This window comes from Leptopilina heterotoma, unplaced genomic scaffold (genome assembly GCF_015476425.1).
Source record: "Leptopilina heterotoma isolate Lh14 unplaced genomic scaffold, ASM1547642v1 Lhet_61, whole genome shotgun sequence".
Taxonomy (NCBI): domain Eukaryota; kingdom Metazoa; phylum Arthropoda; class Insecta; order Hymenoptera; family Figitidae; genus Leptopilina; species Leptopilina heterotoma.
Window position 1 is genome coordinate 371432 of NW_025111142.1, and position 14037 is coordinate 385468.

General features: G+C 24.8%; 3 protein-coding genes across 3 annotated transcripts; 2 read left to right on the forward strand and 1 right to left on the reverse strand.

The window, feature by feature from the left end:
* The first annotated feature begins 2228 nt into the window (after positions 1-2228).
* LOC122509695 (histone deacetylase complex subunit SAP30 homolog) lies at positions 2229-7134 on the forward strand. The gene is made up of 4 exons (XM_043623926.1): positions 2229-2951; positions 3495-3630; positions 3883-4110; positions 6194-7134. The coding sequence occupies exons 1-4, from the start codon at positions 2917-2919 to the stop codon at positions 6320-6322; spliced, it is 528 nt and encodes a 175-aa protein (XP_043479861.1). The 5' UTR covers positions 2229-2916; the 3' UTR covers positions 6323-7134.
* Positions 7036-12159, reverse strand: LOC122509693 (exosome complex component RRP45). Its single transcript, XM_043623923.1, has 9 exons — positions 11961-12159; positions 11727-11821; positions 11379-11601; positions 10830-11047; positions 10433-10660; positions 10169-10305; positions 8113-8228; positions 7697-7829; positions 7036-7299 (listed from the first exon to the last, which is right to left on the reverse strand). The coding sequence occupies exons 1-9, from the start codon at positions 12024-12026 to the stop codon at positions 7238-7240; spliced, it is 1278 nt and encodes a 425-aa protein (XP_043479858.1). The 5' UTR covers positions 12027-12159; the 3' UTR covers positions 7036-7237.
* A 47-nt stretch (positions 12160-12206) lies between these two features.
* On the forward strand, positions 12207-13200 carry LOC122509696 (mitochondrial import inner membrane translocase subunit Tim8 B). Its single transcript, XM_043623927.1, has 2 exons — positions 12207-12468; positions 12980-13200. Exons 1-2 carry the CDS (start codon positions 12349-12351, stop codon positions 13142-13144), a joined length of 285 nt encoding a protein of 94 aa, XP_043479862.1. The 5' UTR covers positions 12207-12348; the 3' UTR covers positions 13145-13200.
* The last annotated feature ends 837 nt before the right edge of the window (positions 13201-14037 follow it).

Sequence of the window (14037 nt, forward strand, 5' to 3'; positions counted from 1 at the left end):
GTGACCAAAAACGGTCGAGTTTATTTTATTTCACCACATTTGGCAACTCGCTCAATTTTATTCAATGAAATAAATGATCAAGTGGCCCGCGATCCGAACACATTCGAGTCACCAATCGTCAAACGAAATGAACGAAAAAAAAAAAAAAACACCAAAACAATTTCGTCCCGAGCGGCAACGATTTCCAGCGTCGCGGTCCACTTGGTCAAAACACAGAACAAAACCTCACTCACAGGCAGCCATTTGCCTTTGACGGTTGCTTGCTTGTGAAATAAAAAGAGTGACAATCATCATTCACTGAATCACATTCGCATTATAGTTACAAGCACCATTTACCGATCGATATCACTTAATAATATAACGCGTCGCGAAAATCTGTCAACACATTGCTCACGAGCTATTTGGAATTTTTCTTACCTGATACACGGATCTCTCTGTATACAGCTAAAAGGATTCTCGCTTCGAATATCTTGCGACCCCACGCCACTCGTGCGGCATATGAGAATTGCTTGTGTTGGAAAATGCGTTCCACCATTGGCGCATTTCAGATAAGCCGCAAAAAGTACACCAATCAGCGTCAACCTTTTACGTTTTCGTCGAGTTTCTTTTCACCCCACCAATCTACGAATGTCTGCTCGGATAAAAGCGCGGGAATTAGAATATTATCCAATGTCCCAATGACAATATTCACTCGAAATTCATGACAAAAATTATTCACAATCTATATCAACTGTAAATTATCTTTTCCCCACACTGTCATAATTTTAAGAGAAATTTTTTATCAATTTTAAAGTTTGTCAATAATTTGTCTTTTCGTTGGGGTCTAGAAATTGACCGACAGGGCGCAGCACATTGTTGATGGATGAGCAGCTGTCGCTTAACTATACAGGGCTGCCAGCATTTTAAAAAAAAGTCACGACGACCTCGACATATCAAAACAAGGAAAACAAATTTAAATGTTATTTATTGTCACCAGACTCATTTCAATGTAATTTAAACCATTTATAAATGATTTTAAACAAAGAAAGAAGAAAATTTTTATTTGATTTTTATTCGAAATAGTGGGGAGGGGGGGGGGGAGAAGGAGAAATAGAAATTTGTCGATATTTTTTCCTTCTTTTAGATTGTAGTCGCAAAAGCAAATTTATAGGTTATGATGAATTATTCGAAACAAAAATCTTAGTTTGTAGTAATTTTTACGAAAAATCGCAGTGGAATTTTAAAAGTGACGTTTATTAAGTTTTTTTAGAGAGAAAAAGGGGCGGTGTGCGTCAATTTGCTGCGCAATAGTAAAGTTGTGTGCAATACAATCACAAAGACAGGAGTTATAAATGTCCTCAGGGCCGTAACTTGTATTTTTATATTTTCTGAATTTCTTTTTATTTATATAATAACTTTTCGTGTCCAATAATAGAAAATTTAATAATAAACATATTTTTTTAACTAATGAAACAATTTAAGCCGTACGCATTTTAATCTTCATTCAGCCTCAGGCGAATAATTAATTGACATTAAATTATAAAATTCCCTATTTTTTTTAGAACAATTTTCTAAATTTTTCAAAAATTATTAATTACTGTAAACAGATTTTAAAAATAAAAATAAAATTTTTTATAAGTAATATTTACCCACTGATTTACAATTTTTATTTTTTGGTAAGGTAAGTATTTTTACTTTATCGACTTTTAAGCCAAGTTCACATGTAAGGAATTGCATTTTACTTCACAGCTGATTTCTTTGTGCATGATGATCGTCATGGTAACGTGAAAGAGGAAGAGAAATAAAAAAATTCTCTATCTCTTTTACTCTTACATGTTACCATGACGACCATGCAACATGCAAGTTGTGATCGCTCCTTGACTTTTTGGCAACTACCCAACCTTGCTATTGTGCATGAAAAAGCTATTGTGCATCGACCTTTAAAAATTTCTTTCAACAGGGTTGGGCAGTTGGCAAAAATGTCGCATTTGGCAAATTAGGAAAGTTGCCAAATGTGCCATTTCTAATTACCTTCGTCAACTGCCCAACCTTGCTGTATGAAAAATTCGGAATGGTCAGTTTTTTTCATGTCCAATATAAAAACACACCATTGTGAGGACAGCTTTAGAAAAAAATTTCCTTTCACGTTTTCAATGCGCCTATCTATCTAAATAACTACTTCACTGGCGCGCATGCGCATTTCATGAAAAGTTGACAAAAATTGAAAAACTCATTGTGTTTATAATGTTGGCAACAGTGCCTCGTACCTAGCAAAGCCGGATTTTATCCCCCAACACGACGACGTGAAAACTACGTGTGTGACGCATATGTGCCGATTTTTAACAAAAATCAACTTTCTCGACATAAAATAAAAATATTCATTAAAATAAATTGAATTCATAAATTTTTGTTGAAAAAATATTTGTCAATACGACAAGTTAAAACACAAGGACAATTTAACGAAACTTTAGTGAATTAAAACAATAAAGTTTCTCAAGTGCCGAAAACGAATTAAACACAGCGGACGATAAATTTTTCAACCTCCTGTCATCTTCCGAAAAAAGTGAAGTGAACCTTGAAAATAGTGAATTATTTAAATTTATTTTATATCAATAATTTCAAATTATAAGTGTAGGAAAAATTTGTTTAAATTTCTTCTCCTCCGAATATCCAAAATATCCAAATTTTCGATTAAACATTTGCATTGATAAGAAAAATCTAAAATTTGATTAAAATACATAATAGGAAAGGGGAAAAAAATTTGTCGGTGTACTAAAAAATCATGTGTGAAAAGTGTGATCTTTGTGGCAGAAAATTTTTCCGTGAAAAATCGTGAAATTATCGACATTTAAAATTTAAAGGAGAAATCGTCTTTTTTTTTCTTTACACAACAAGTGCGTTATAACACAAGTGTTTATATTATTCTGACATAAGAAAATGAACGGATTCAGTACCGGAGAGGAAGATTCCAGGTAATTTTTCGTAATCGCGTCATTTTTCCCCTCTTCCGGGGTGTTTCCAAATTTTGTTTTTCAGTCAAAATTTATCCTTACAAAAAACAAAACGTGGAAATTTAAAAATAATTTCGGAGTTTTTTTTTAGAATTTTATTTTCTATTTTTATTCTCGTTTGTTGTGTATTTTGATCATAGTTTACAATGAAATGTCTTGAAATGGAAAAAAAGAATTGAAAGTTTTGTTAAGTGTTTTTTTTTATTAATAAAAAAAAAAATTAAGAAAAATTATAATAAAAAAAAAATTTTTTATAAAAAATTAATGAAAATAATAATGTTGAGTAAACAATTTTTTGATCGTTTCTGCTTTATTAAATCTTTTTTTGTAGATAAATATTCCAGAATAAATTTAGAAAAAAGCTAATATAATTTTTTTTAGTAAAAATTATACGAAAAATGGTTTAAAAAAACGTAAATTTATATTTTCTTAATTATTTTTTTTTTTATTTCCATGAAAATGATTCTGAAAATATTAAAATGTATTTAAATTGAAAATTTTCAGAGGAGCGGCCGATCAAATTTGTTGTTTAACTGACGAGGGCGAAAGATGTTCGCAACCGGCAGGAAATGCTTCGTACAGCAAACGCATTCAAAAAACCGTCACTCAACGACGATTAAAACTCAACATCGATCCAATGGTTCTTATTTTTATTTATATAAATTCAGGCTTTCGATTTTCTCCTTTTTTCAAATATTTGAAACTATTTTAAACTATTTTCCAAAAACGGCGACTTTTCTAGAATTTCTTTTTAACTTAAAATCTTTTTAGTAAAATTTTTGAAATTTAAGAACGATTCACGACATTAAAAAATATTTTTTAATTTAAAAAATTTAAATTAAGGAAAAAATGAAGTACGGAGAAAAATCAATAATAAAAATTAATTTTACAGGCTCGTCACATTTATATTTGTGATTATCACAAATTAGTTATTCAAAATGCGAGGACGAAGCAACAACAACAGAGACGAAGGAAAGATTCTGAGGATGATTCAGGTGAAACGGATAACGATCAACCGGAAGTTAATCTTTTTCAACTGCAATTTGGAACCTTGAAGCGATACAAGCGGCATTTTAAAATTCCCACGAAACCGGGGATAAATAAAAATCAACTTGCCGACGTAATTATTTTAAAATTTCACTACATCCAAAATTTATTATTTTCTTAACTAGCATAAATGGACGCACAAGAAATTTTACCGCTCAGTATTAGAAAAAAATAACTTTCTTTTTCAAATTTAATGAAAACATTGTTATTTTTTAAAAAATTAAATTTTTCGAAGTATAATTCTTCAAAAATAGGATTATTTTTCAAAACAGTATTTAAAAAGTGATAAAATTAAATTCTTTCAAATATAAAACCTTTTTAAATTTAATTATTTCTAAAAATTCGATTAAATTCGAGTCAAAATTTCAATTATCTTTAAAAATATTAAAATTCTTCTCCGAAATTCAATTATTTTCAAAAATTTTAATAAAATTCTTAACAAAATTTCAAATATTTTAAAAAATAATAAAAATTTCACAGGAATTTAATTATTTACAAATTTTTTATAAATTTCATCGCAATAAATCAATTATTTTCAAAAATTTTAATAAAATTCTTGGCAAACTTTCAATTATTTTCAAAAAATTCCCGCAATTCAATGTTTTTCAATATTTAATATTTTCATAAAATTTGACAAAAGAATTCAATTATTTAAAAAAAATTTAATAATATTTCTACACAAACTTTTAATTACATTAAAAAAAATAAAATTTTTACAGGAATTCAATTATTTAAAATTTTTTTTATAAATTTCTTCACAATAATTCAATTATTTTCATGAAAAATAAAATTCTTTTTCAAAATTCAATTATTTTCATAAAAAATAAAATTATTTTTCGAATTCAATTATTTTCAGAAAAAAATAAAATTCTTGTTTGAAATAATTTTAGAAATTCAATTTATTTGAAATTTTTTTTTAAAAAATCACGCGAAAATTTCAATTATCTTCAAAAATAATAAAATTCTTCTACAAAAATTTAATTATTTTCAGAAGTTTTTATAAAATTCTTGACAAAATTTCAAAAATTTTCCTCAATTCAATTATTTCCAATATCTTATATTTTAATAAAATCTGCCAAAAGAATTGAAATATTTAAAGAAATTTTTGATAAAATTCTTCGCAAAAATTCACTTATTTTAAAAAATAATAAAAATTTCACAGGAATTTAATTATTTACAAATTTTGTTATAAATTTCTTCGCAATAATTTAATTATTTTCAAAAATTTTAATAAAATTCTTGGCAAAATTTCAAAAATTTTCCTGAATTCAGTGATTTTAAATATTTAATATTTTAATAAAATTTTTCAAAAGAATTCAATTATTATTTAAAACAAATTTTGATCAAATTCTTCGCTAACATTCATTTATTTTCATATAATAATAATAATTTCCCAGGAATTCAATTATTTAAAATTTTTTTTTGTAAATTTCTTCACAATAATTCAATTATTTTCATAAAACTGAATAAAACTCTATCGCAGAATTTCATTTATTTTTAATACAATTTTAATCGAATTCCTCGAAAAATGTAATTATTCTAAAATTTTTTATTAAAATTCGTCGAAAGAATTTAATTATTTAAAAATTTATTAATAAAATTCTTTATGAGAATTAAATTTTGAGAAACATTCAATTATTTAATAAATTATTTATTTTTTCTATGTATTTAAATATGTAATTGAATTCTCGTAGAATTTTCGAATCAAAATTGATTCAAACATGAATTTAAGTTAAAATTTTTAGTTAATAATTGAATATTAAAAGAATTTTTCCGTCAATTATTAGAAATAATTGAATTTTGAAAAGGTTTCAAATTAAAATCTTTAATTTTAATCTTTAATTTTAATCTTTAATCTTTTAGTTATAAAAATTGTAGAAAATAATAATTGAATTGAAATGATGAAAATAGTTTTGAAAAAGTTACAGTAACAATATTCTTATAATTAAAATACTGATTTTATCACTCGGTCCGAGTCGAAGACTCGGAGTAATTGATTTCTTCATGTTTTATAATATATTTTTATAAGTTAAATGAAAATTTAATTTTTTTTGTCTAACTTGGATTGATTAATAATTATTAATTATATATATTTTTATAAGTTTGTTGAATTTAAAAAAATTAATTCTGAAACTTTTTTTTTTGTCTTTTTACAGACCCTTATGAAGCACTTCAAGACAATTCCAATAGTTGAAAAAGAAGCGTTGAGTTTCTTTTTTTATGCCGTGAAGACAAATGCAAATAAACTCGATCAAAAAAATGGATTGAACAGTGATACAACGTAGCCGAAATCTCCATCCGTGGAGTCAATCGACGTTGTCACATGAATTTTTACTCCCGACAATTATATATAAATATATAAATATATATATAGTTTTCGTTTGTCAAAATGAAATTACAAGACGTCCTGCGTAACAATCGTATGTGCGACTGTAATGAACAAAAAAAAAAAAAAATTTCCCCGCCAAAAAACATCGAGAGAGGTGAAAAAATAGACTGAAAAAAATTCGATCAAATCTTAAATGTAATTAATTCTCTTAAGAATACTCGCGAAATGTATTTAACTCCAATTTCTAGAACAATTTTTAACTGATTTATAAAACTATAGGAACAAATTTAGAAAATTTAAAATTTACATTTTTACATTATTGATTTTTTTTAAACTTTACAGATTTTTTTTTATTGTATTTTACAGAAAATATTTGATTTACAGCAATGAAAGAGAAATTTTTTTTTAATGATTTTTTAAACAGGAGTTAAATACGAGAAACGTGTAAAGAAAAATTGTCTAAATGATGAAAGAATTTAGAGTAAAAAAAAAATTTACGTTCATGTGTTTGAAAAAAATCAAGTGAAAAAGAAAATCTATTTTTGCATTCTCTTGTGTTTGTGAATCTCGAATTGAATGATTGGAAAAAGAGAAGAGTGACTGGAAATTAATTTTCCCCTTTGTTTTCTTTTCTCCTTTTTTTTAAAGTTACGTTAGTGACGTCCATTCTTTTTGTAAAAGAAATTTTTTTATTTGTAAGATAATAATTATAACTTACTTATTAGGGAAAAGAAAAGTTATATAAATAGATATATTTGCAGAAATTCATCTACTGTACGTCTTCTTCTTCTTCTTTATGTAAATCAAGTTAGGAAATTTTGAAAAACCTTTTTTTTATTCGAAAAAAAATACTTTTAAATTACCGCAAATTTTATTCCAGGTCCTTGGTTGAAATCGTTGTTGTCGTTTCTTCCTCACTGTCCCCACTTAATTCTGAAAGACAAAAAAAAAAGGTACAATCGAATTCAATTTAGGGGAAAAGTTTCTAAATTAAAAAAGAAATTTCCAAAAAGAAAATTTTTTTTTTTTTCAAAAAGAAATTTTATCTTAAAATCTAGGCATGTGCATTAAAAATTGTAAAAACTTTCTATTATAAACTTAACCAAATTTAAATAATAAAAAATAAATCGACCAAATATGGAATAAATAGAAAAATTATAAAAAAAAGAAAAATATTTATTTTAAATGTTTTTGTATATTTATTGCAACTTTTAATTTATACTTTTTCTTCAAAATTTTTAGCGAAATGTTTAGATTAAAAATTAATAAAAATAAATGAAATTGTTACTTTTGATTTTACGATAGGAATAAAAATACACAAAAAAATTACCAATGTCATCGAGAACTCTTTTTTTTGTTTTTGTCACTTGCACTATTTCAACGTCCTTTATGCCCGGATCATCATCATCCTCTGAATCGGAACTATGCCAAGTGTTGAAACCGCCCATGCCGATCATTTTACTCTATAGAAGGAAAAATTTTTGAATTAAAAGAATTATTATTTTATATTAAAATATAAAGATATTGTCTGTCCAAAATGGAAATTTTAATGAATTTAGTGGAAATTTTATTTTGTTTGTATAAATTTGGAGAATATTGTAATATTTTGTTATTGAATAAAAAATAATGAGTAAGTAGAATGTTTAAAAGATATTTTAAAAGAAGAAAGAATAAGTGTGGCTATGTGCACAAAACTGTGAATCATTTATGAAGTTTTAGAAAATACTTCAATTTTTTTAACGTTACCTTATCTTCGAATAATTCGGCAGATCCTTCTCCTGTTTTTACGATTACTTCCTCACTGTCCAAGTCCATTTTCACGTCGTCACTCTCCTCACCCTCGTCCATACTTTCGTCCAAAACTATTTTTCAACAAATTTTTATATTTTTGTCATTTAAAAACTTTTTCAGTATTAAAATTATTATTATTATTATTATTATTATTATTAATATTATTATTTATTATTATTATTATAGCTAAATTAATATTCTTAATTAACAGAAAATATAAATTAATACATTTCAATGTTTTTAAAATTTTTAAACTATTTTTTAATTATTAATAATTAATATTTTCTTTTAGTTAAATCCGTTTTTCGATTATTTATAATAACCATATCTAGCAGTGTTTTAAATTCAAATTTTACAAAATTTTAGTTCTTAATAAATTAAAATAGAAATTTTAAAGAACTTAGATTTTTGAAAAATTTTAATAATTCAAATTCTTCTGAAATTAGTTAAATTTTTTAATATATATATATTTAATTATTTATTCAAAATACTGGATTTGTAGATAAATTTTTAGTTAATAACATTTTTAAAAAAAATTGAATTTTGTAAAAATTTAAGAAGTAATTGAAGAAATTCAATTATTTTCAAACGTAATAAAATTCTTCTCCAAAATTCAATTATTTTCAAAAATTTTAATGCAATTCTTGGAAAAATTTCAATTATTTTTAAAAGCGAGTCAAAAGTAATAAAATTCTTTGTAGAAAATCAATTATGTTTAAAATTTTCTTCAAAATTTCAATTATATTAATAAATAATAAAATTTTTTTTGGTGATTAATTATCAAAAATTTAAATAAAATTCTCTGCAAAATTTCAATTACTTTCAAGTTTTCCTCAATTCAATGATATTCAATAACTAAGTTGAAAAAATTCAATTATGATCAGAAAAATTTAAAAATAATTCTCATCAAAATTTCAATTATCTTTATAAATAATAAAATTCTTCTTCAAAATTAAATTATTTTCAAAAAAATTTTAATAAAATTCTTGTCAAAATTTCAATTATTTTAAAAAGTTTTTCTCAATTCAATGATTTTCAAATCAAATTTCCGGGTAGAATTCAATTATTTAGAAAAAATTTGGATAAAATTCTACGCAAACATATAATTATTTTCATAAATAACAAATATTTCACTGAAATTCAATTCTTTTCAAATTTTTTATAAATTTATTCCCCTTAATTCAATTATTTTCATGAATAATGAAATTATTCACAGGGTTTCAATTCTTTTCATAAATAATAAAATTCTTTTTAGGAATTCAATTATTTTCATGAATAATAAAACTCATCGTAGAATTTGAATTACTTTTAACACAATTTTAATCGAATTCCACGAAAAATGTAATAATTTTTAAAAATTTTATTAAAATTCGTCGAAAGAATTCAATTATTTAAAAATTTATTGATAAAATTCTTTACGAGAATTGAATTTAAAGAAACATTCAATTATTCAATAAATTATTTATTTGCATTTTATTTGTATTTAAATAATTGAATTCTCGTAGAAATTTCTTTTAAAAATTAATTTAAAAATGAATTTCAGTTAAAATTTTAGGCAATAATTGAATTTTTAAAATGTTTCAAATTAAAATCTTTGAAAATTTGAAATTTTCATATTTTTAACTAACAATTCTGTGGAATTAATTTTTTTTTTGAGAAACTTTAAATGCTGATTTTTTTTTTTTTTTGAAATTATTTAAAGTTTTTATTTTCTAATATATATATTTAATTGAAGAATTTACGAATAATCGATGAAATTTCGTAAAAATGAATTGTAAACAAATGGATTTGAAAATTCTCGAAGAACTTTTTAAAAAGTTATTAAAAATAATTGATTTAAAGAAGAATTTTAGTTAATCATTTAATTATTATAAGTTTGTTGAATTTCAAAAAAGTTTGAATTTAAAATGTTTTGAAGAATCTTAATTCTTATGGAAAAATAATTAAAAATAGTAAAATTTTTTGTTTTAATTTATATCGAATAAAATTAAAGGAAGAGAGGAATTCATACCAGGAACTTTTGGCATAATTCCAGTGTGCCAGGCGGACAATTGAATAATTATTTTTTCAGCTTTCAACGCAGTGACTTTGTCTTGCGTTATACAATCCTTAAATGTGAGACCTCCCTCGTTTTCCAATTTTGCATACCTTAAAGAAAAAAAATTTTTTTTTTAATTAAAATAGTAAACTATAAATGTTGCCTTTAATTGTTAGTAATATTACTTAGTATAGTATTATTATATTATATAGTATAGTATTTATTTAGTAAACTTACCTAGCTTTTATATCCTTTTGGACAACTTCTTTAATTAAACTAGTCAATTGACTCGCGTAATAAGCGGCGAAATCGGAAACAGAGGGAATAACATCAACGGCCAACGTCGTTTCGGTTAAATAATCAAAGTGTAAACAACAAACTTCTCTGTAAGAATTGATGCCCATCGTTAATTGTGCGACGCCGACTCTTTCTTCTAAATACGTTGGATCAATTACCGTGTGCCCACTGAAAGAATAAATAAATAAATCAATCAATCAATTTTTTTTAATATATTAAAATTTAAAAAGCAGTATTTTTATTATTATTATTACTATTCATTATTAGCAAATATTTTTAAATATAAAATATAGTTTCAAAGTTAAAATATTTTTGTGAAAAAATAAATTTTTCTTACTTTTCGAATACAATGAAGGACACACAGACTGGATAGTGATAAATAGTGAGTGGCAGTGGATCTCTTTCGGAAAATGAGTGGATCGTCACTTCCTCTCCATCGCAAGTGACATCGGGTCGATGAAAGTGAGAAAGGGCTGTGATTGCTGCTATGGAGGCGCAATCAATTAAATTTCCGTCGTGATTTATTATATTTATGTCCACTCTTATGTCCCATACCTGTAAAAATCAGGTTTTAGACTTTAGTTTTAAAACATACGCTTAAGTTTTAAGACTTATGCCTCAGGTCTTAGGCTTTAGTTTAAAGTCTTAAATTTTAAAAGTCTTAGGCTTAAATTTTAAGGATTTTAAGACTTAAGCCTCAGGTCTTAGGCTTAAATTTTAAGACTTAGGCTCAGGCCTTAGGTCTAAGTTTTAAGTCTAACGCCTTAGGTCTTAGGCTTAAGTCTTATGTTTAAATTTCAAGACTTATTCCTTAGGCCTCATGCATAAGTCTTAGGTCTTAGTGCCTTAGGCTTAATTTATTATTAATATTTAAATTAAACATTACCTTCTTGTCGGCGACAATACAAAGTGATTCTAAATCCACGCATTTCGAATCCTTTATGCATTTTTCAATTTGTCTGTTTATTAAGGCCGTGACTTCTGATTGCTTCGACGTTTCTGATTGCACAGCGATAAAGGAGCTTAAATTTACATAAATATGTAGAGTGCCTTCGTTTGGTCGCGATCCTAATGGCGCTTGAATATCGCATGAAACTTGAGCGAAAACCCTGCAAAAAGAAATTATTCGCAAATACTTAGTTTTTATTCATATATTCCGAACTCATTTTATTAAATTTTAAATAATTTCAAAAAATTATAAATTTTGTAAATTCCAAACAAATTTTGTACTCACTTGGTTCGTCCTAAAGTTACAAAACAACTTCCCCAATTTGAGCCAAAATAAATTTTCACTGGTCGTGCTTCGAGAAATTTTCTCCCATCTAAACGCTATAAAAATGCCAATACTTTTTCTATTATTGCCAAAGTGGTTGTTATTTTAAAAAATATAAAATATAAAACAAAATTATAATTACAATAAATGAAATTATTAAAAATAAGAAATATAGTTGACGTAGAGAAAAAATACCGTATCGAAGGAAATTGCTTTGTTGACAAAATTACGTTCACAATTCGATAAAACCGTCTCCTTCATTTTGCCCCCTTTTTTCTCTCTTCTTTTTCAATTGTAAAAAATATAAAAATTCTATTTCCCTCGAAGCATCGATTTTTCTTTTTAAAAAAAAAATAATCTTTACGTTCCTTGTAATTAAAAAAAATAAACTCTTTTATTTACAATTGTTAAAATTTCGTTCTTAAGATTTTTAAGGTTATGTTCGACAAACACGTGCGACGTGCGTTAATGACTGACGCATGCGCATTAGATTGTTTAAAGAGCGGCTTTCATTCTCATTTCTCAACTGGGATTTTTTTAGTTAAAATATTTTACTCTCATTTTTTAATAGAAAAAACCAAAAATGTCTGATTCCTTCGCAAGTACTGGCTTTGACGATAATACTGATAAACAAAAAGGCATTGAAACTGAACTCAAGGATTTAATAGAAACGGAGAAAAATCAAATGGAATTTAATTCACAGGTAAGATTTTCTTTGCAATATTTTGAGGTTAGAATATAAACGAAAGGAAACATCGTTTAATTATATCAATTAATGTTTTTTTAATTTTAAAAAATCGATTTTTTGGTCAATTATCATATCTTAAAAATGTTGAATATTAGTAATTGATATTTGTACCTAATTTAAGATTGAATTTTGATGATTTTGATTAATTTTAAAATAGTGTAATTTTGATTTTTGTTTCATTTTTTTCCATGAACTTTAATCCTATAAGTACCAGGGGTCGAATATTAATTAATTCTCAAAAATAAATTAGTACCGTCAAGCAGGGAAACTATGGAACAAAAAACACAATTTTTTAGAAAACTCACTGTTCATACTTATCCAAAATCTTCAACCCCTTTCCCTCTCTACAATTTTTTATAAAATTATTTCAAAACACTTGGTGGTTGAAATACTCATTCATAGTACTAAATATTGTGCAAATATTAGCCGGATCCAACAATTAATATAAAAATATATTAATTTTCAGTTGCACGAATTTAACGGCATTTGCTGGGACATGTGCGTAGACCGACCAAGCTCGAAATTGGACAGTAAAACAGAGAAATGTTTAAAAAATTGTGTCGATAGATTTATAGACACATCACTTTTTATCACCACCAGATATGCGCAATTATTGCAGAAAAATTTGTAATTATTTTAATAAGTTCAACACAAAAAAAAAATAAATAAATAAGTAGGTAATAAATATTTTCAATATTTTTTGCTTTTTCTTCAAATTCACCGTGTACAAAGAAAAAGTATTCTTTGAATACTTTTTTTAATTACTTAAATACATGGGAAGAAGCTTAGCTTAGCTAAGGTTCAGTCTAAGACACTTAGACATGAATGGCTTAATCTTTGAGACAATTTATTTTTTTTTACAACAAATTCCGAAACTATTTTAATAATTAGTTTTTAAACATATTTTAATGTAATTTTTCGAAAATAATTGAATTTCTTAAAAGAATTTTTGTATAATTTAAAAAAAAAACTAATTTTTTGATGAATTTTAATTAAAAATTTTGAGCATGATTGTTTTCTTCAAAATGTTAAAAATAATTTTTGTATGTATGTATTTGAATTTTCGGAAATATTTAATTGAAAATATTGAATTTTAAAAAATTAGAAGCTACTTTTCATTTTTAAATTTACCTTTAAAGATTTTTCATTAAAGTTTTTTATAATTCAATTATTTTCAAAATTTGCAATTAAAATTCTTCAAAAGATGATTTTCAAAAATTGTAACAAAATACTTAAAATAAATGAATTTAATTTAATTTCAATTAAATTTTACAAAATTTCAACTATACAAAAAGATTTTTATTTGAAAAATTTGATTATGTTAAAAAATGATTCAAAATAACAATTTTTAAAATATTTGTTTATAGTTATTTTTCGCATTATAAAAATCAAAATAAGTTGCACTTTTTTTTACTATAAAAAAATTGTGGTATTTTGTTGCAATGTTTGGAAGGAAAATCGAAAAAGTCGCAATTCAAAATTTCTAGAAGCAGGTTTTTGAAATTATTTTTGATTAATAACTCA